The sequence below is a fragment of the Plectropomus leopardus genome, chromosome 17 (assembly GCF_026936395.1).
Source record: "Plectropomus leopardus strain MGB_pleo_1.0 chromosome 17, ASM2693639v1, whole genome shotgun sequence".
In the NCBI taxonomy this organism is placed as follows: Eukaryota; Metazoa; Chordata; class Actinopteri; order Perciformes; family Serranidae; genus Plectropomus; species Plectropomus leopardus.
Genome location: NC_142192.1, coordinates 23,746,401 through 23,767,749, shown reverse-complemented (window position 1 = coordinate 23,767,749; position 21,349 = coordinate 23,746,401). Strand labels below are relative to the sequence as shown.

Below are 21,349 nucleotides of genomic sequence, written 5' to 3'. Positions count from 1 at the left end.
TAAACAAAGCACGAAGAAGAAGATGGCGGAGAATACGAATTGAGCAAGAAAGGAGACATTTGTGTGAAGCAGAAGATTTTGCCGTAAAAGCGGTATCACACTCCGTAGCTTCTGCAGCATGAATGCAACGCTGTAATCCGCCAATGTTGTTGTTATTAGCGGGGTTAGCGCACGTGGGTTAAGGGAGAGGTGGGGCTATGGCGTCATCGGTTCAGGAAAGATGTGTATGGATTGTAAACACAGAAACGCAAGGGTGGCATCTACAGATTTGTTCACTCTGGGACCCGGTTTCAAAAATTAGCGTATTTGGGCTCCCAAAATGCCGGTTCTGTATGGACGAAACGTCCATATGATAAAAAACTTAAACGGATACACCTAAACTCGTCTCCGTGTGGACATGGCCTTAAAAAAATGTGTTTGGGACATCCCTTAAGTTCAGGGGCGGGGTTTATCTAACAGCTGATTTTTTTTATATTGAAAAATGTAAATGAGAAATGATTTTCTGTCATTTATGTACACTCAAAACTGAGAGTTAAAGGCCGCTGAGTCAAACTAGAACGACCTCTCATAATGAAATGCAGCTGACCTGAGCTTTGCTTTCAGCACAAGCTTTTACCAAACCTATCTGACTCTCTGTTGCCCAAGGATTTCTTTTTTTACCCACTTGTATTGATCTTCACTTTGTGGCTGTCTCAGCTATGCGTGCTCTTTTAAGTGTCCTGTGGAGATTCATTGAGGCATGCTTTCAATTGCTCAGCGCAATCTCGGCCTTTTCTTAATAGCCTGCAGTGCTCCTCAGCTAGGTCTTCATTAACGTGTCCTTTTCATTCTGGTTTTCATGATCGTGTGTTCGTGAGTGTGTGTGTGAATAGGTTATATAATACTATGAAAATCTTAACATAAAACAAATGAACTAGAGAAGATACAAAAATGACATAATGTTTTTGATATCAATTCTGGACATAATCAAACAATGACCACTCCTGTCTCCTTAAAATTAATATTATTAAGGTAAATATTTATGTCTAAGTTTCATTATTCTCTCCCATTGTTTTGGGTGTCTAGGGTACAGCCTGCCTTGTTTGTGTCTTGAAAACAATGTGTGGATTTTTGGCTTGCATGGTTTACTTTTCTTGTCTTTTTTTTATTTTATTTTTTTATGTCCTACAATATTTTCTAATATTTCCTATTCATCTTAACAAACCCTGATGGAAATAAGTTCAGGAAGTGATCCCTGCCAAAGTCTAATATTTTTTTGTTTTTGTTTTTTTTTCAAGGCATGATGAGGCTCTCATGTTGTTTACTATATTCACCACATAAGTTAAAAGTGTTAGCAGGCAAACATTTGATAATTAGTACTTAACACAAAGTACAGCTAAGGCTGATGAGAATAGAGCAGCAACAATTATTAGATTAGTTGTCAACAGCCTAAATTAATCACCAACCGATTTGATGGGCAATATTCAATTTGCATAATTAAAAATTAAATAAATAAAAATGCTCTAGTTCCTGCCTCTAAAATGTGAATATTTACTGGTCTCTTAACTTTCTTTACTCCTCTGTGCCAGTAAACTGAATATCTTTGTGTTGTGCATAAAAAACATCATTTAAAAAAAACAAAAAGAGGATGTCATTTTGGGGTTGCAGAAAGACTGATCAACATTTTCACCATTTTCTGACATTTTATTGACAAAACAACAAATCTTCTGAGAAAAAATGAAAATTATTCAACAATAATCATTACTTGCAGCCCTAGTCTGGAACGATATGAGTTTATTTTTTATTTTTCGAAAATAAGGTATCGGACAAATTAAAATATTGACCTGGGATGATGCTAGCTGAAGGGATCAAGTGATTTATCCTGAGGAGATCTGTACCAAATTTCATGGCAATCCATCAAATTGTTTCTGGTTTATCTTCTCATAAATTATAAATAAATTATAAAATAAATATTGTGCCATAGTATATTGTACCTGTAGTGTATGCTTTTTTGAATGAAGGTGATTGTGGCAGAGTTTCTCAGTGAATTAAACTCCACCTTAAAACAGATTTGATTCATAATATTTCGTTATATTGAGTATTACATGTTCTGAGCCAGTCCTCTACAGGCAGATGCCCTCTAAATGAGGGGCATTCACTAAAATGTTGTCAAATATAAAAGCCTTTACACCTAAATTAGGTTGACGTTGTAGTATTTCTCACAAATCTACAACAGAAGACCAGTTCTCCTTGAACTGTGTTTTGAGATGAAGAAAAAAATATCAAAAGCTGTTGAATGTACCCTGAAACACATTTGAGGTCTCTCAGCTGTCTAACCTGGCAACTGCAGACAGAAAGAGCTTTTTGTCTTTCTCTCCGAGGGAGATAAGATGAGGACAAAATGAAACTTTCATGTGCATCCACAGTGGAGAGGTTTATAGAGTTTATCCAATTGGCTCAGTGCTTCTTCAAACTGCCAAATTGTAATATTGCCTTGATGTTTCCTTTAGTATCTGTGCAACTTGTTAGTTAGCTTAGAGTAATTTACTTGATCTGCTGCCTTTTTTATAAATATAATGTTGTCATCGTCGTCATGCAACATTTCTACATACATTGTAGTGTTGTCTGTAATATCCCCATGAACATATAACAAAACATCAATATTTTTGTTTATATATTATCTGACAATAATGCTGGAGTCAAACATTCAATGACTGAGCACATGACTGTTTGCAGTAAAGATTTTCATAGTTATTGTCAAATGTGAGGTCTCTTGAGAAAATGGCGTTTAGACATCTTAGCATTTTGTATTTTTTAAGTAGTTAAATATATTTAATATTTAAAATATTGTTTATTTGCTAGATAGGAAGACTGCAGGTAAGACCAAGGGCAGAGAAATAATCGTAAAAATCCTCTGCACTTTATTTTGAGTCATAGTAAAATCTAGTAATGACAATAAAAAAAAAATAATGATCATAATCCATATTTTTGTTTTTATTCTCTGACAAAAATACTAGAATAAACCATCATCCAAAATTAAGACAGTAAATGACTCTTTGTAGTAATGATCAAGTAAAAATCAAGCGTGAGGTCTCTTGAGAAAATAGGATTGAGATAGCATTTCTGATTTTAATTATTTTAATAATGTTTATTTGCTATATAGGAAGACTGTATTCAAGACTAAGAGTGGAGAAAAAAATCTTTACGTCAAATAAAATATATATAAAATAAACCATCATCAAGTGTGAGATCTCCTAACAAATGTGATTTTAACTTTCATTAATATGTTAATAATACCGCAGTTTAGACCAGTTTATTAATTACTAGAAATATATAAATATAAATGCAGTAAACAGCACTCTGATATTTCTAGCATTTCCAAAATGTACCTCCTTAAAGAAAGACTTGGTGTGTATAAGCCTTATGTATGACTCATCTGAGGCTTACCCTGCTGGCATATGCAGCATTTTTTTTTTTTTGGGTTACTTTTTTTGGTCTGATGATGTGTATAATAGGATTGCATTGTAATATCCGGGGGCAGGTCCAGAGTGGAGTGGGAGTGTCTGCGCTCTGCTCCCCTACCTACCAGGAAAACGCCGGAGGAGAGCCACAGAGCCACACAGCCACACGGCCGCGCACTGCAGAGGAGACAGCGGGATACAAACAAACTCCACCGGGGAATATGTCCGCTTTCTCCCGCACCGAGGGACGCTTCAACCACCGGGACAGCGCAGTCAATGCATACCCACTGCCTCCGCTTTAGTCCTGCAGACGCACATCGTCCTGTTTACCACTTATGCTCTGCTGAAATCTTCCCCGCTGCTGCTGCTTCTGGTCCATCCCCGTCCCCTCCTCCTCCCCTCTCTTCCTCCTCCTCCTCCTCCTCCTGCTCTCCGCCGTCCCGTCGCCAGGATGGACAAGACGCTCTGCAGTCCGCATCCCGTGACCAACAAAACCAACTCATCGGACCGCGGGAACTCATCGACGAGGAAGCCCGGGAGGAGCGGGTCGCACAGCCCCGGCTCTGGCTCCCTGGGCGGCCCGGCCGGAGCAGGAGGCAGCCGGGGAGCAGCGCTGGGAAACAGCATGAATCTGCAGCAGCAGCAGCCGCGCAGGAGGCAGCTGGAAGGAGTGCTGAGCAAATACACCAACCTGATCCAAGGCTGGCAGAACAGGTAAGCAGCACACGGATGGAGAGAGAGGGGCGGTGGGCACGATTCACTCTGTGTTCAGGTGTCAGATGGCTTCGTGTTGTTATTTGCCCCGTCCACGTTGCACTTTTACCACCACGTCACTGTGAGGGGGAGGAGGAGGGGTGAGGGGGTTCATATCAAACCCTGCACTCATGCGTTGCAGACCTGCTGATAAACTACTTTACTGCAGTGGTGTAATGCAACAAAGTAATCATACATTGTCACAGTACTTGGGTATTTGTTGGGAGTATCACTTACCTTGAGTTACACTTTACTCCACTACATTACCTCTAAGCATTTTAGTCACTTACTACAAAATAGGGAATAAAAGGAAGGAAGTAACAGATGGAGGGATGAATGAAGGAATGGGAGGGACTGAAAACTGCATTTTGTCCTCTAAATACTTTAAGTTGCAAAAAAGGCCTTTCTTCAAGAGTATTGTACGCTCCATTTTTAGGTTGGTGTAGCTACGCTGCAGAAAGATAAACTTCATAACTCTCAAAATTCAAAATGTTTGCTTTTTTACCGACAAGATTTACTAGTACTTTTACCTTTAATACTTAAGTACATTTAATATGATAACATTATTTTTGATACTGAAGTACAGTAAATATCAGATACATTAAGACTTTTGAGGAATATATTTTATAACTTGTCATTTTCAGGTAAGATAGCTGTACTTTTAATCAAGTATGGCTTCTAAGGTACTTCTTCCACCGCTGCTTTACTGGCTGTTACACTGTAAAATCACAAGCTGATCTTGCTTTAAAATATCTAGGAACTTGTTCTCTCTAAGTGATAGCATCTTGAAATTTTAATTAAACCAAATTGGTCGGACTTAAGTGAACAGTTTTATTTATTTAGTGTCATGACAAAAAGGATTTTGCATGTGGAGGAGTTGCAGGCATGTGCGTAACAGACCAGTTTGATGGAATTTTTTATTTATTTTGTAAGCTGGTTGAAACTTGCTGGAGAATTATTGTGATAAAATACTGTGTTGAAATCTTAAGAAACGTCAGAGCGTAAGATTTAATCTGAATGCTTCACAGTTGTTTTTTCATAAGGCTTGAGGTGGATTTGTTTTGATTATTTGATTTTGTTAATTTCACTTGTTATTTTTAAGTTGACTTCACAAAATGAAGTAACTACAACAACATTTTAAGGACATACTAAGGAAAAGTAACTTAAGAATAGTTGTGTTTACTTTTCAAGGCAATCGGTTTTCTAGACTTCAAAAGTAAAATAAACTTGTGAGATTTTACAGTGTTTACAGCTAACAGACACTGATAACTACAGGTATACCAATTTATCTAACGCAAGAGTCCTGATTGACATTGTGTTAGAAGTGTAATGATCCAACAATACAGTATTTTCTGGTGAGGTTTAGTGTCGTTTATTTAGAGCTAAAACAGCATCTGTTTTGGTTATTGGTCAGTTGTTTGAGTAACCTTAGTACTGACAAAAACCTGTTTTTCACGCCTGAAATGTCAATGTTTCCTGCTTTTCTCAGTCATCTACAACAAACCAAAAATCTTTGGCTTTTGAACTGTTGCTCAGACAAAATGACAAATATGGAGAGCTCTGCCTGGAGATTTGGGGAATGATGATGAAGCAGTAACTCTAGAGTATATTCAGCAGATCACTAATGGGAATTGTTGGATGCTGCCCTACAGCTGTGCCTTTTCTAATGCCAAGTCACCTCATGTACGGTGATAGGATTGGTCAAAACAGACACCTGTCTCAGTATTATACATCACAGTAACCGCTGCTGTTTGTGAATATTTTCATTAAATTATTGCTTTTCTTGATTGATTGTTTGATTGATTGGTCAATAAAATATCAGCAAACAGCGGCAGATGTCCAACACAAGACACACTTGACATCTACTATGTCAACTATATGCGGTCTGCCACACAATATTTGTTAATTAAGAAAGGTCACTTTGCATTTTTTCCATTCACCTCACAGAGGCAGGACAATCAAACAGTTTGTAGACATCTACTAAGTAACAGCTGAAAGTTGAGAGTATTTTTGCACAAAAATAATTAAAATGATTACTTACCAAAATAGGTTTTCTGTTAATCAGCTAATCGACTCATATTTGATGCTCTGGTTATAATATTCTTAAAGATGGGCTTTATTGTAGGGCTGTTGTATTGGATTGTTTAGGTGGCTCGAAACATTTACAAAATGCTGTGTTCACTGTATGGGCACTAATGCCTGATAGATGTTACTCATATTACCTTGTTGCTTTATCTTATTGCTTTAAACAGACATTGTGCTCGGGTCCTGTGGTTTTCTGATATTCTGCTGCTAATGAAGCACTGCAGCCGCTCTCATAATGAAGTGCAGAATATCTTAGCAACAACTGTGGAGATCACAGCGGTGCATTATTGTGTGACTCTGTACTTCATGCAGCATTTATGGGTTCACTCCCTGGCCTGTCCGATTCACTCGACTCACACACTGAGAAAGTTCCTAGGAGAAGCTGTGAGTAAGTGTTTAATTTGAAAATATGATCACTTGTTGTTGTGAGCTGCACGAAACATCTGGATGTGGTTTGAGTTTCTTTTAGGGGAATAGAAAGACTTTTCTTGTGAATTTTCTGCAAGCTGCTCAACTTCTGCAAATGAATTATGCAGGATTTCTGTTCTGCAGCTGTAGTGTGATTTGGGAGTGAAATTAGTTCTATTTTAACAATATGCACACAAAAATAACTGTCTCATTGTCGCTGTAGCGGTGCTGCAGGGAAGAGGGAAGCTTAGACTGTGATCTGGGCTGGAAGCCAGTTTATATGTGAAAGAGGGGTGAGGTAGGAAGGCGGAGGTGGAGAGAAGGAATGGCTGCTCCCTGCTCTCCCATTATACTGACGGGCAGATGATGCATTGAATTGCATCCTGATGTGCACCCACAGGAATAATACCTGCATATAGGCTTCATCACACATACATGTTCATCTCAGAGAGGCGATATCAATCAAAAGAAATCTAAATTGTGTTTGGCGTTCATGTGGGATTTGTTCTCTGTCACCTACAAACACTTGAATGCATGCGCACATATGCACACAAACATCGCAGTATGAGCAGGATGTAAGCTGAGTTGTTATCAGGAAGAACATGAAAGGATTGGTTTGTTCTTTGGGGTGATGGCACCTGTGCCGTTTCAAATTTGAAGTGCCTGAAGGTGAAGGTGTACCTTTCACAGAGAGATTCGAGTGTGTAGACGCAGAGAGCGAGTGCTGACTAAAACATCTGGAAAATTTAGCTTCCTTTTGAAGGAATCCAAAAGGTTAACAAATAACTGCTCGTATTTTTCTTCATTCGGGTTGTTTCAAACGCAGCACCTAGATAGGATGTGATCAGTCAAAGCCTGATGTATATTTGGTACCTGAGATTAAAATGAGTTATCCCTTTGTAAGTGCGCTGAGGTGATTCCTGGAGTTGTGTTGTATGAGGCTGTTATGTCACTGACATGTCCAGAAAAGCAGAAAAAAGTCATTTTCTTGTGGAAAAAAAAGTCCATTTGGAGGAAAATGTTGCATGACGGCCATGAGTGTATATTTCAGATATACAGGAGATTGCATCTCGTTGTCAGTAATGTTGTTTCCAAAACTGTAATTTGCACAACAGCTGGTAATATACTGTAAATGGAACTGCTTTGGGTCAGTAGTCATTTTTCTGCAAGACTATTTGAACTTTCCGTTGTCTTTGAGACTAGAAGTAAAGCACAGTTTTACTCCAGAGTCATAAAAGTAAGTTTTAGATACGGATGTCTCCTTTAGGTTTACAATAATCTGTAAGAACGAAAGGCACAATCAAAAATTTCAATTGTGTAAATATTCAAAATTTTCCACACAACCTCTTATCAGCGCATAATGTATAATGTAGCGTTGGGCATAGAGTGTGTTTTTGAAGTAGTTGTAGTTTTTGAAAGAATTTAGTTCCAAATGCAAAATAAGCACTTTGTGTTTCTCAACTTAATAAAAACAAATATGGGCTCTTTAAAAAAGAGTGCCGCCCACGAGCTCACCTGGTGTAGCAGCCTCCCCATGTACAAAGGCTGTGTCCTCGCCACAGTGGCCGCAGGTTCGATTATTACCTTTGCTGTATGTCATTTCCTTTCTCTTCCCACTGAAAAAAATTATAAAAGCAAAAAAAAAAAATCATTTGAAAAAGTAGATGTAAACAAACCAGATAATTAAGTTAGTCTGTTAAGTATTGAAAGCAGGTTCTATATCCTTCAACTTTTACATTTTACATTTGTTTGTAGATTGTGAAAAAACACTGTTTTCCATTCGTCCCTGTGCTCATGAGTGCTTTTTCTAACACATAAGATACTTTAACAAATGTATGAGCTTTTTCCTGGAGGTGTACAGAAATGTGAAGAAGTTTTTTTTTGAAAAGAAGCTTTTTGCAGCTGGTTTTAACTTGTTTTAGGAGTTTTTTTCTTAATCCATTAGAGGAAGAGGAGACGATGGATTCTCAGGTTGGGCTGTTGAGTTAATATCTCTAAGTGCCTTCTGCATTTATCTATAGCAACATGTGAAGGAGGAGAGGCAGTGTACTGCTGGAGACGGGTTGTGTTGGAGTAATTACAGTCGTCCGTCACGTTCCAGTATTTATCAGGCGGAGAAACACATTGTGTGTGTTTGGCAGGTGGTGTCGTGGTGGGCAGCAGACCTGAGTGGAGCTAATTCTGCCACTGTGTGGGTGGCCATGTGTCAGTGTGAAGTGCTGTTATGTTGTGTAGGGTGTGTGTGTGTGTGTGTGTGTGTGTGTGTGTGTGTGTGTGTGCGTGTGTGCGCGCGCCTGCATGTCGGAGACAATGTGCCAGGTTGCCATTTTTTGTTTAACTCACATACATAATGTACTTGTGAGGACCCCCATTAACATGGTGCGTTCCATGTTTGTTGCTTTTGTTGCCTTTTATAGATTGTCGTTCATAGTTCAAAGGTTTTTACGGTGATCATTGTGCTCAACAAGTTAACTGCAGCTTGACGTGTAGTGTGAAGTGTCGATTATATTCTGTGCAACATGAGTAAATCATCTCTCAAAGCTTTGTGTGACAGTAGGCAATACTATTTTTTTTTTTTAAAAAAGTGATGCAGTGGTGGACCAAGAAGTAATTTTTTTTAGAATTCATCCAACTTTATTTTTATTTCAGTTTAAAAAAAAAAAAAAAAAAGATTTTTAAAAATTAAGCTAAATAGTCTATAAGAATGAATTAAATTGCAATGTAGATAAAAGCAATAAATAACTAGAAAAGGGCACTCAGTAGAGTAGAGCAGATCTTGTCCAGGCGGTCCCCTGGACTTATCACAGCCACAGTCTTTGTAATTCTGGCAGACGCATTTCACAAGCTCCTAGAAGCTAAGAAAAATATGCACTTTCTACTGCATACTAACTTGCGCTACTAATATCAAAGAATCAATGACTAAATCCACAAAATCTGCACGTCTACAGAATAGTAAAGCCAAAAACTCTCACTCTGAAATGCTCGTGGTGTGGTATAACGTTGTGCAACAGATGTTATAAAACATCGTTACAGCCAAAAGGTGGTGCAGCTGACTGACGTTTTATTTTTTAACTTTTCTTTAATTTTGGTTGTCGTGAAGTTTGTCTTAAAAGAAGTCTTAAAAAGTCTTAAATCCTTCCTCATTTGAGTTGTAGGAACCCTGCGTGGCAGAGATAACCAGGGAAATAAACAAATAATGCTTATTATTACGAACTTAGAACATTTTTAAAGGATTTTAGGCAAACACACACTTTCACTCACATTTTATATACACACACTTGACACATGTTTAAGTTGTATGCTGATTGCATAATATCTCTGTCGAGCCTTGGGTCTTTTATAAATACAAAGATGGTCGCGTGTCAGATAACATTCACACATTGGCGCTTTTGTGACCGTAACATAGATCAGTGTACTCTGCAGGACCTAAAGCGTGTGTGTACGTGTGTGTGTTTGATTAGGATCAAGTGCTCATGCTTAGTGTGTGATAACGCAGGAGATATTGCTCTGTGGTTGCTTTATAATCAGGTTTTCATCTCCTCAGCGTGATGAGTGTTTGTGCATCATATGTAGGTATTCCAACATTTGCATGCAGATCACAGAGTGCTAAACATTCAGAGCTCTCTCAGTCTCCGTTTCCTGATATCTCGCTGTACCATTTTGGATCTAAGAGGATTGCTACATGTGTAGATTCTAAATTTATGTCCTCCTAAGCGGTCAGCAGGGCGGGGAGTACATCGAGAGGGATGAATCATTTCTTTGCAGATGTGCTCACTGGAAAAGGAGCGCTGGTGTGTTTCTTTGATCAAAGCTGTGAGTCGGGGTAATGCGGCTCTGGTGGGTGTTTCTGTGGCAGAGGAGAGGAAGAAAAACTTGGTTTTCTTTTGCGGCCCTAATTTAGATTTTTTTAAATTTTATTTGAGGTGGTTCAAAATTTTTTGTATGGTGGTTGGATGGTGCAAAATAATTGTTTCTTTTCAGGAGTTGACAAAATCATCTCAACTCAAGGTCGTCTTACTCATTTGTTCTGAGCTTTCAATTGCACAACACTATTCTCATCATCATGTGGCGTTTGCTCAGTTGCCATGGAAACGTAAATGTTTAAACATTGAACTTTTAACATGGCAGACACGTTGACATCTGAGCCAACTCAGTTTGCTTATGAAGACCATGTGAAAGGGTTGAAAGCTCCATAGCACAGGAGTAAGTGGGCCTTACTTGGGCTTTTTCAACTGCTGTTTGCAAGGGCTGGATTCAGGGATGTCACTTTTGGTTAATTTTTGCTTTCAATGGCTGGACATCCATTTACCGCTAACTGAACTATTCTGGGAAACATAAACTCGACGATGGGAGTTAGCTGGCAGGGGATTACTGATGGTGAGACCGTCCTGGATGGCGTTGCTGTGGAAACATTGTGCCCATCCCCAGGTCACCTGGGCGAGTAAGCAGCTTCATTTTGGAGCTGCAAAACCCCTTTAGCGTTGTTATCTATGTTAGCAATGCTAGCTGTGCTGAAACTACTAGCTGTGCTAACAAAGCTTACAGTGATAACTTAAAGGGGGTTTTGGTTCAAAGTTAAGCGGCCTACAGAGTTATCCTTTGGTCCTCCTGGGCGAAGATGAGAGGGAATCCAACCATATTGTTGGATAGAGACAGTGTTGCTAGCAGTGGTCGCCAAATGAGCAGCACCTCCATCTCTCACCAGACCCAGTTGGTGCGTGGTGTGGTAAACTGAAGAGTAGTCAAATTAAACTAAAGACCAACATGTGTCGCTGAAATTAACTTTCAGGCTCAACTTTAGTGATATTTTTGTGGTAATATAGAATAAAATCTCTGCACCAAGAAATTTCACTCGGCTAGTTTTTACCTTAATTTTCCGGTTGACTCTCTCTCGTCAGGCCCCCTAGGAATCGCTGTCCTAATTTGTCTGTTAAAGTGATGCCTTTTTGTCATTTAGACAGATGTTTTGTGTGTTAATATTCCTTAAACTTATACCTGTATATCGCGGTTAGAAGTGAAACCACTGTATGGTCAGCAAAATAATTTTAAGGGGGTGTTAAATTACTCCTTGATGACCGTTGTGAATTCAAGTGTACAGTGAACCCAGTGATCTGATCAGTCTGGCAATATTTAATTCACTCTTGTGTCATGTTGAAAGTGTTAAAGAAATGTTGACAGCCGCATGTTAAATGAGCAGCTGGTGAAAAGTTGAGCATCTTCTTTGTTTTGGAGCATTTCTGCCACCAAAATCATTTGCTGCAGCTTTAATATACTCCCATGACAGTATGTGATAATATTGGCTTTACATGAGCCCTCTGACACTACAACACTACACATTTCATTACTGAACAAGTATAACTCACATTTCCTGCCAATAATGCGGGTGATTTACTGCCTTCCTCCCGGTCAGATGCTCCCTTTGAGCGTTTTTAAGAATTAACTGCCTAAAGAGCAGAGAGGAGATGCAAATTCTGCTGACAGGCTGTTTCCTGTATTAGGAAACGGCAGTGTTTCTGTTGATGGGGATAGATGTGCTTGACTAAGCTCTTTTAACAATGATGTTATTGTTACTGTGGCGATTTATTTGAATGACATCAGCAAAAAAAGAGAAAAAATATCAGTATTGGAAAGTTTTTTGTTTTTACAGATGTCTATTCATGATTATTTGAGTGATATTATTTCATACCTAGTGGTTTTTGATGAAAAGTCAGGAAAGCAACTGACATTAAATTTAGGTTTCTCCATGCAGGAAAAAGCACCTTTCTCTAGCCAAGATTTTGAAATCATAATACGTTGTGTAACAAGTGCAGTAACGCTGCTGCAAATGTTCTGTCGGTGTTGTTCGATCATTATCTTTCATTTGGCCCAGTTTGCTGCAGCATCGTGCTTCCAAAGGTGAAAAGCTTACAGCGGGTTGGACATTATCAACACCGCTGTGACACGAGAGGCTGAATGTAAAGCCCAGGGTTTGTTATCCAGCTCCATCCATCATGTTAAAGGTCTGCATTGTGGTTTAGCTGCAAAGGCATGACACGCCTCGAGGGGTCACCAGTAAAAGCCTCCACTCTGCTGACTGAACAGGGATAAGACTTCATATACAGTAACCGTGTGTGTGTGTGTGTGTGAGTGAAAGAGACGGCAGGATAAAAACTGATGCAGGCAGATCACTCCCCGGTTGGCTGTGGTCGACATAAATCACCAGCTTTCCTGATGTAAGGGGGGCAAGGCCGCAGGAGGGGATCAATTTTCAGAGAGCAGTATTCACTGCATCCTCTCAGGAGAACTCTGGAGGGTTCATGGGAAAATGCCTGATGCGAAGGATGCAGTTTCAGAGTTTTATCCTTTCATCGTTTGCATAATTGGAGACTGAAGCCATTCATGATGTGGTTTTTAATCACAAATAACAATTGTTTGATATTTTTTGTTGAAACAATTAGCTGAATTATCATTTAGTAAATAATCTGGTCTTTAATCAAGCAAACATTCACTGGCTTAAGCATCTTAAATGTACAAATTTGCTGCTTTTCTCCGTTTTATATAACTGCAGATTTAATATATTTGTGCTCTGCAATGTAGGTTGAACAAAACAAGCAATTTCAAGATGTCACCCTGGGCTCTGGGAACTTGAGAAAGACACTTTTCAGTTGTCTGACAGTTTTATTTGATGACTAAATGATAAATGGAGAACAAGACAAACAGTCTGCAGTGATGTTAGGAGCTTTTTGGCGCTGTACATGACATAGCTAACGTGCTGATGTTTGGCACATATGAAGTTGACCATGTCCACTGTCTTAGTTTGTGTTTGGTATAAGGACTGAATATTCAACTATTTTAGTATTTGTTCGTTGGGTAGGTATTAGGTTTTTCTTAATTTGGGGATTTGGACACTTTTATTTTTTTTGAGAGAATACAATTAAGAAATTACTCAGTTTCATTTGGGCACATTTCCGGCTTTTATTTGTTTGATATTATAACCAGTATAAAGTTATAAAATCAGACTGATTGTCAAACAAAACAAACAATTTGAAGACTTTTGGATTTAGGAAAGTGTGATCCACATTTGTCACAATTATCTTATATTTTTTTCAGGGACTAAAGATAATATTTGGCAGGTAAATTGAAAATAGATGTATATATGTTTGACTTTGACCATGTGCAAATAAGTCTGTTGATGTATTATTGCAGTTGAAAGGAAGTGGAAGTGGTATGTGTGCAGCCACAGCACGAAAGACTGAAGTGAACTTTATCTAAAATCTGTGAGACACCTATCAAAAATCAACACCTGTGGGACTCTGGAGTGGGCAGGTGATGACTTCAATCATCACACACAGCCCTGTTGTGACTTCAGGACGAAAAAGCAACAGCTGTGCCAGTGCCGTGAGCTGTGATCTTGGTAAAAGCCTGATCAATACTGCAGCTCCTGTAATCACGGATGGAAAGAGAACATTGATTGTGAACATGGAAAATCTCAGGGAGAAGAGGGCGATACGCGGAGCAAGAGACAGCACAAAGACAACTGCTGATACCTCAGGACGCTGCACACAAACATGGAAAGGTCAGCCAAAGCCACCCAGTGCTGCTCTGGCTTGTGTTGAACCGCAGAACCAGAAACAGAGCGGAGCAGACAGGCCGGTTCTCTGAATGTCACACACAGTCCTCTCCGGCCACAGGAAATGAAACGTGTCCACGTCTCTTATGTGTCTGTCTGGCTTTGAATCTCCCAGCTGTGGATGAGCGAAGCAGAGATTCAATTATGCTGTGATTGAATGTGATTCATTAATCACAAAGGGGGAAAAATATGGGGTTTAATTTCCACGCCTCGAGCTGTGGCTTCTGCTCGAGATGACCGCGCTAATCGCTACCTTGAGTAATTTGGAACTGAGCTGCCGACTGGTGAAAGCAGGCCTTAATGTGCACGGAGGGGTATTTTTAACGAATCTTGCGTGAAGAGAGCTGTGGTAAATAATATCCTGCAGGCGTTGTTGCATGGGAGGTGAGAAATTTAAGGTTGCTGTGTGTTTTTACAGCGTCTCTCTTTTACCTCATCTGACCCTCATTCATAGCCCTTCTCACTTCTTGCACACACTCTGAAGAAGTTTGTGCAGCAGGAATAAAAAAAAAAAAAAGAGTTCAACCAGTAAACAAGCTGCGATAATGAGAGCATAAAACAAAATGATGATAACACTGCTTCTTCTATTCCTTTTTCTCTCTGCTCCATTACTTTCTTAACTCCCTGTCTTTGTTTTCCTTCCCTTGCAGGTACTTTGTGTTGGATCCAGAGTTGGGACAGCTGCAGTACTTTGTCAACGAGCAGGGGAAGAGCCAGAAGCCCCGCGGGTCCCTGCCCCTGATCGGTGCCTCGGTGACCCCGAGCGACGAGGCTCCGCATATGTTCGTTGTAAACTCTGTCAATGGGGAGCTGTACAAACTCAGAGGTATGACCTCATGCTGGCCTCACGCTGCCCGAATATGGCAAAGTACAAACACTGAGCGGAGTGAGTGTGTTTTACATCGGGGTCACATGGAGTGCAGTGTGTACATACTGTGTGCATGTTATGAATAAACTTTTCCCGTCCAGTATTTGTAAATGTACTGGAGAGCTGGTTATGGAAAGCAATTGATAGAATTACAGCTTCACTCTTAAAGATGTTCTAATTCATTTTTTTAAGTTGATTGAGGGGTCAGATAACCACATGTAGTGTCCTTTAGCTCGTTGTTTTGGTTTTTAACTGCCTGCAACTTCACTATTTTAATTTCCTTTCACTGCTCTCATTAGCTTGTATTACACAGAGATCTCATTATTCTTTCGTGATGAAGACTGCTTTTTGCTGGCTGAGTTTTTAGATTTTAGTTGTGGAAGGACAAGAGGCATGATGTGAAACTCCATATTCACTCTGGACACAGAAGCGCCCTCTGCTCTTTTCTAATGATTCGGAGAACTCTGTCTCCGTTTGCGTGTTTGCGTGTCTGCTGGTCTCTCACATCAGACAAATATTTGGAAGCATGAGATGCACATTTTGTCATTTATCATAATCAGATCATTTTTATCGTCGCTGCTGTCTGGCGCAAACTTTCTCTCTCCAAAATTGCTATTTGTCAGGAATTAGAAAAACAGTTTTTAAAAGGATCCAGTGGAGATAGGTTTAGTCACAAGCTTTTTAAATACATTTCATTGGTTTAGAAATGGTAAAACCCACTGACAGACAAAGAGGGGAACCAATGGAATTAATTTATTAAAAAAAAAAAGAAAATAGTGAAATGTGGAGGTTTGTGCCTGACAATGACGATATCTATAATAGCCTTTATATTGTTCATAATAGATAATCGTGTGTGTATTCTTGACAAATTCGCTCATGAAAGAAGTAGCCCAAACGCCGAAACTATCAGCACGTCCTGTCTGAACAGCACACTTAGATAACATGGATACTGGAAGGAAGTGGTCTCTAGATTGGCGATTTTCTAAACAATAAAAATGGCATAACATGGCAAAAACAATAATATCCTGTCTCTCTTATATGGAGGTTGATCTCGTCTTCTGCTCGAAATGTAAGGAGCTCCTTCGACGTTAATTTCTCCACAACTTACAGACATTTTCAATTGCTGTTCTTCTTCTCTGAATCAGCTTCAAACTTCTGCTCGCTGCGTGTTACATCTCCTGATAGTGGATTGCACACATAACATGTCGTCAAAACATCACACTTGTCAACATTAATACGGCTCTGCCACTACTTCCACTGCCGGCTCAAAGGTGGAATAACTCTGCACCCCCATTCAGTGTTTGTACCTTTTATGGAAAAAAATGGCGAATCCTGCATAGTGTACCTTTAAAGCTCTAGGGAAGTTTTGCAAGTTGCACTGAAAAACTTTGGGTTGTGGGCTGTGATGGGCATTTTTTTTTTTTTTTTTGACAAAATGTTTAAATACTTACTTTATTCCGGTCATTACACTTGCGTACAATGGAAACGCCTCCCACATATATGTGCAGTTTTGTGAAAAACATTGTATACTGAGTTGAAAGAAGAAGTGCTTGGCCGAAGCATTAAATCTACACCAAAGTGAAATATCACTTTAAGACTTATTGTTAGCAGACACAGAGCCTGCAGCCGGTCACTGTGCTGAGGGCCTTTTGCTTTCAGTGACCTGTATCCACTCAGGCGAGAGAAACTCCTTTTTATTGTTGCTCCACTTGAGCCGCTGGAATGTCCCCTCACACTCTCGAGGGGGAGGATATCAGAATAACTTGGCCTATATTCCCTGAATAACTCAGTGATCCATGTGTATTGAGCTAAGAGGAAACAATGATCCAACAGAGGAGAAAAAGTTGGGCAGAGTATCTCGCAGGCAGAGGTATTTCCATTCCCGACGCCTCAGTGAGAGTTGAGAACTATCAAGAAAGTCATTAAGCGAGAAAAGCAGTTTTTTGATACAGCTCAGCTAAACACACACAAGGCCTAGTATGACCCTTTTTTTCCCAATATTCTTGCTCTGAAAATAACCACAGTTGAATATCAGCATTTGTACTCAAAAGCCTCAATTTGCTCAAACAGCAGGGTACAAAGAGGCTCTCGTGTGCCTCCTCAACAGTCGGTGATTAAGATTAGCCCGTACGCTTCAGATCTGGTATTGGTTACCATGGGAGTCCCTGAGAGCTCACCTCGAGGGTGGACAAAGAGTAGCTTCAAGGTTCAGTCTGGAGTCGTTTAACAGCTTTTTTAAGCTGCATATCATTTCATCGATGGTCTGTGTCCAAAGCTTTAAAGGCCGACTTTATTCTCTGGTTGATACCTTTATTCTTAAATAAAGATTTCCTTGTCGCCAGCTGGTGTAAGAAGATACTGGATACGCAGAATCTATAGCTACACTTGAGGCAAGGGCCTCTAAAAGGCTGAACTGTCCTATTACTGTCCAACTACCTCAATCAAGCTTGGAAAAGCTACAAATTGATCAAAATATTGTAAATGTCAGATTTTGTCTCCAACTTCACTGCATTTTCTGGTTCGTTTATGATTGGTAGCATATACTTGCCATTACCCAATTCTGCCTGCCTCCTAGCCCAGACCTCAGGACTGCAATGGAAATAATTTGTGGGAATTTATTTTGATATCCTGATGAAATTTACTGTACACATGTGTGTACTGTATTTAATTATTTTTTAAAATTAGCATACTAGAACCGTCTCGATACCAAAATGGTATCCGTTTTGCTTACAGATTGTGCATACATATAGAGATATCTGTCGACTTTGCCTTCCTCGTAGTGTTTCTGTGCTCTGCCTTTAATGGGGTGAAATACCAGTAGAGTGTAAGAACACTTACTCTGCTTTAAAATGACATTCAAGTCTCCCTTTCTTGAAATGCATAAAAGATTAAAATGAACTGTTCAGCACAACAAACGTGAGATGCAGCTCTCTCAATCACAAGTGAATAATAGCCATTAAAAACCAATTAAACCCGAAGTTAAACCTGAAATTACAACAAATTGTCTCTTCGCATATAATATAGTGTGAATAATTACGGGGTGTCGTTTTGATGTGGAAAGGCTGGTGGCTGTAATTGCTGTCCCACTCTACTAACCTCACCAGTCACCATCAGCCTGTCCATTTCCTTGAAATATACTTTGAAAATGCCCCGCTCATAATATCTCCCAGCACTTTAATCAGATCTAACCGGCGGCCTGAGCATTAATCTCCAGACTTACCATTATCATAACCAATAACATCTTTCGCTATACTGTAATTAAAATGGCTGTAATTAGTCTGATGATGGTGGTGAGATGATTGACTAAGAGGGGTTTTTCTCTCTCTCTTAAGTGTTCGGATATTATTCAGGATGGATGGATGAATATTGACATTTAAATAGGACTCACAGACCAGCACGAGCATCTATTGTTACTCATTTTTAATGTGCAGATGGACCAGTTTCTCATGTCGTTGTTAGTCCCTTCGGTTTTCAGCACAAAACCTCGCACATTCATCACATGAATGCAGCTGTCAGCGTGTCACCTCCAAGTCTGCACCTCTCGTAACACAAAACCAGCTTTGAAATTTTCATCAGTATCACAGTATTCTCCCACAATGAGAACAGCAGGTCCTGCTCTTGGCTGAGCGGCGTTTACATCTCTCACGTCAGCGTGCAAACAGGTGCATATTAGCATAGCCGCACTGCTTGGCTCAATACAGGCAACTAATTATCTTTAATCACAGCGAGGCTTGTGCACATCACAGAGAAAAAAATCTGATTTAGGCGCTTGCTCACTCTTGGGGTAAGTGGCCCCTTTAGAGCGAGTGATTTCTGCAGATGATGACAATGAGGAGCGAGTGGGGAAGGTTGTTACTTTGTGCAGACAGACAGCTCGGCACAGGTGTTTCTGTGTGAATACCGTGTTCTCCTCGGAGAGCGGAGCAGCCACTCCCAGTGGGAGAGCGCCTCTCCAACGCTGCACTTGTCAGGAGTTTCTTGTGAACGTCTCATTTTCTCAAAGTTGCGTCTTTACTAAAAGAGAGGCCTTTTATAGTTCTCTTGCATGCGGCAGATGTCGGGGGTGTGACTGATTGACAAGTGCAAATTGAATTCCCCATATGTTGAAATACCTTCCATCAGCATGTCAAAGAAACACTCAACATTGAAGTGAAGATTTAAAAAAGTTTCTTTTCCGTTAAATTTCTTATAAATCTAATAAAGCTTCTGTCCTCGTTATCCACTCACAGAAAAGGAGAGTGCTGCATCCATTTCCACGTTTAAAGCTTTTCTTTAGATCAAAATCAGGAGAAAAATACTGAAATACTTTGATACCGAATGTCTGACAAACAGTTTAAAGAAGAGTGGATTAAAGGGTTCAGTGTGCTTCAAAAGAACTAGGTCGTACAACACATTATGAAATCTTCTACCCAAAATGAAAATCCCATCATACAAAGTTTCTTTTCAAAAGCTTTAATGGTGTTACACTCAGTTGTACATTACACATGCAACCACTGAGAATTTACTGCATGATCTCAAAAATAACAATATGATAAAATGCTGAATAATAAATGGTCCGTGTGTCCAGCAGCGGGACACAGACACGTTATTTTGAGTAACTGGGTCACGATTTCTGGATTGACACATTACTAGGGTTTTTTAACACCAAAACAATCTAGATAGATCATTAGCACTACAAGTGAGAGGAAATACATGTATTTGGGATTTTTTAAGGCTTTAACCCAATCACATAAGGCCTGTAGTTTCAGTCATAGAGATGTGATGAATAATGTTGCAGTAGTACTCAGTTAGTTAAATAAGTGTTTGAAGTAAATTCTAACATAAACAAAGAACCAATAAACCAAAAATAATCCCTTTATTATATTATCCTTGATTGATTATCAGTTGTAGCATCCTGCAGGTTGGATATCTTTCCAATTAGTCTGTCTTCTGGTTTTGGTTGCATTGCAGTACAGGCACTTGCTGCCAATACTGAAATAGCAACTTTCTCTGCAGGATTTTCCGCCATTGAATAGGACGTTCATCAAAGGGACATGCACGCGCATCTGCATGTGTGTAACAGCCAATAGGTACGCCCTCTCACTGAAATGACCTATGATTGGCCTAAGTCTACCATCAGGGGTAGAGTTTTAAAAGACTGAAAACAGGAGCAAAAGGAGGTGCAGGAGTTTAGTTTTATCTCAGACCACTTGAATTACAATATGCTCAAAGTTTATTATGGGACTTTTTTCAAGTGAAGCCAAAATTAAACTGCCCGCTCAAGCTTTAACAAGTTATGTACAGCAACGTTTGCAAAGAGAATATTTTTTTGGGTGAGTCTTCCGGATTTTTGTTCCGGATGATCACACAGTGTTACAAAATCAAGCGTGCCCTCACACAACAATGTGCTCAGGTGTACTGATTAGATACCATCACTTCTGTTACTGAGAAGGTGATGATGTGGGTGAATTTTTTTTTTATTATTGATTTGAAGAACACTTTTACTTAATAATGCAGGTCTGAGTGATGCCTTTTCTTTTGTTTCAGTAGAAGATGCTAAGTGCAAAGTAGAAAGAGGCACATAATCACAAGATGCAGCAATTTGCATAATAATCTGAAAGCAGGCGCAATCATCTGCCATCTTAAAATCATTTGTTACTCTCTTCTGTTAGTGCTCCAGCTGAGATTGACCTACAGCCTGAACTCAGTGTTATCAAAGACTTTCTTCTCCAATAATTAGTCAGTGAAATGGGATCAGAAGGATATTATTTTCCATTCTGACCTGGAGCCGGTCGACACAAGCCGACAGTCAGCGTCTCCTTCAACTGGAAGGGCTGCGGCTCGCTGTGTTAGTCAGCAAGTCTGAGCTTCAACTGGCTATTTGTGTGTAGATAACAGAGTGTATTGTCTCAGTGCCAAGGGGGAAAAAACCACAAGCATGCAGAGAGTATCAAGCTGCTTCCTGTGCTGCTCGCAAATCGGCCAAATGAATCGCTGCTGTCTCTTGCATACTGAATGTTCAATTTGGCATAGAGGAGAAAATGAAAGGGTTCAGATGTGATACACAGCCCTCTGGACATCATTCAGGAGGTAACAGGGTCACATGGCTGCTTAGACAGTTGACAGTTGAATCATTATTTGGCTACAAATGAGATCACTGACATCCAGCAGGTAGTCCTCACTGGTTTCTTTACACAGTTTGAGGCT

At 39.7% G+C, this 21,349-nt stretch overlaps 1 protein-coding gene across 2 annotated transcripts in view; it reads left to right on the top strand.

Moving 5' to 3' along the window:
- Window positions 1-21,349, top strand: part of osbpl10a (oxysterol binding protein-like 10a) — a 124,942-nt gene that overhangs the window by 11,664 nt on the left and 91,929 nt on the right. Inside the window, exons 1-2 of one of the 2 annotated variants that reach the window (XM_042506451.2) lie at window positions 3,553-4,154; window positions 14,946-15,121. In XM_042506451.2, coding sequence (XP_042362385.2) covers window positions 3,892-4,154; window positions 14,946-15,121 — 439 coding nt within the window. In that variant the 5' untranslated portion in view covers window positions 3,553-3,891. Of the gene's footprint in view, window positions 1-3,552; window positions 4,155-14,945; window positions 15,122-21,349 lie in introns of those variants that run through there. The other variant, XM_088090543.1, reaches the window with a different exon arrangement.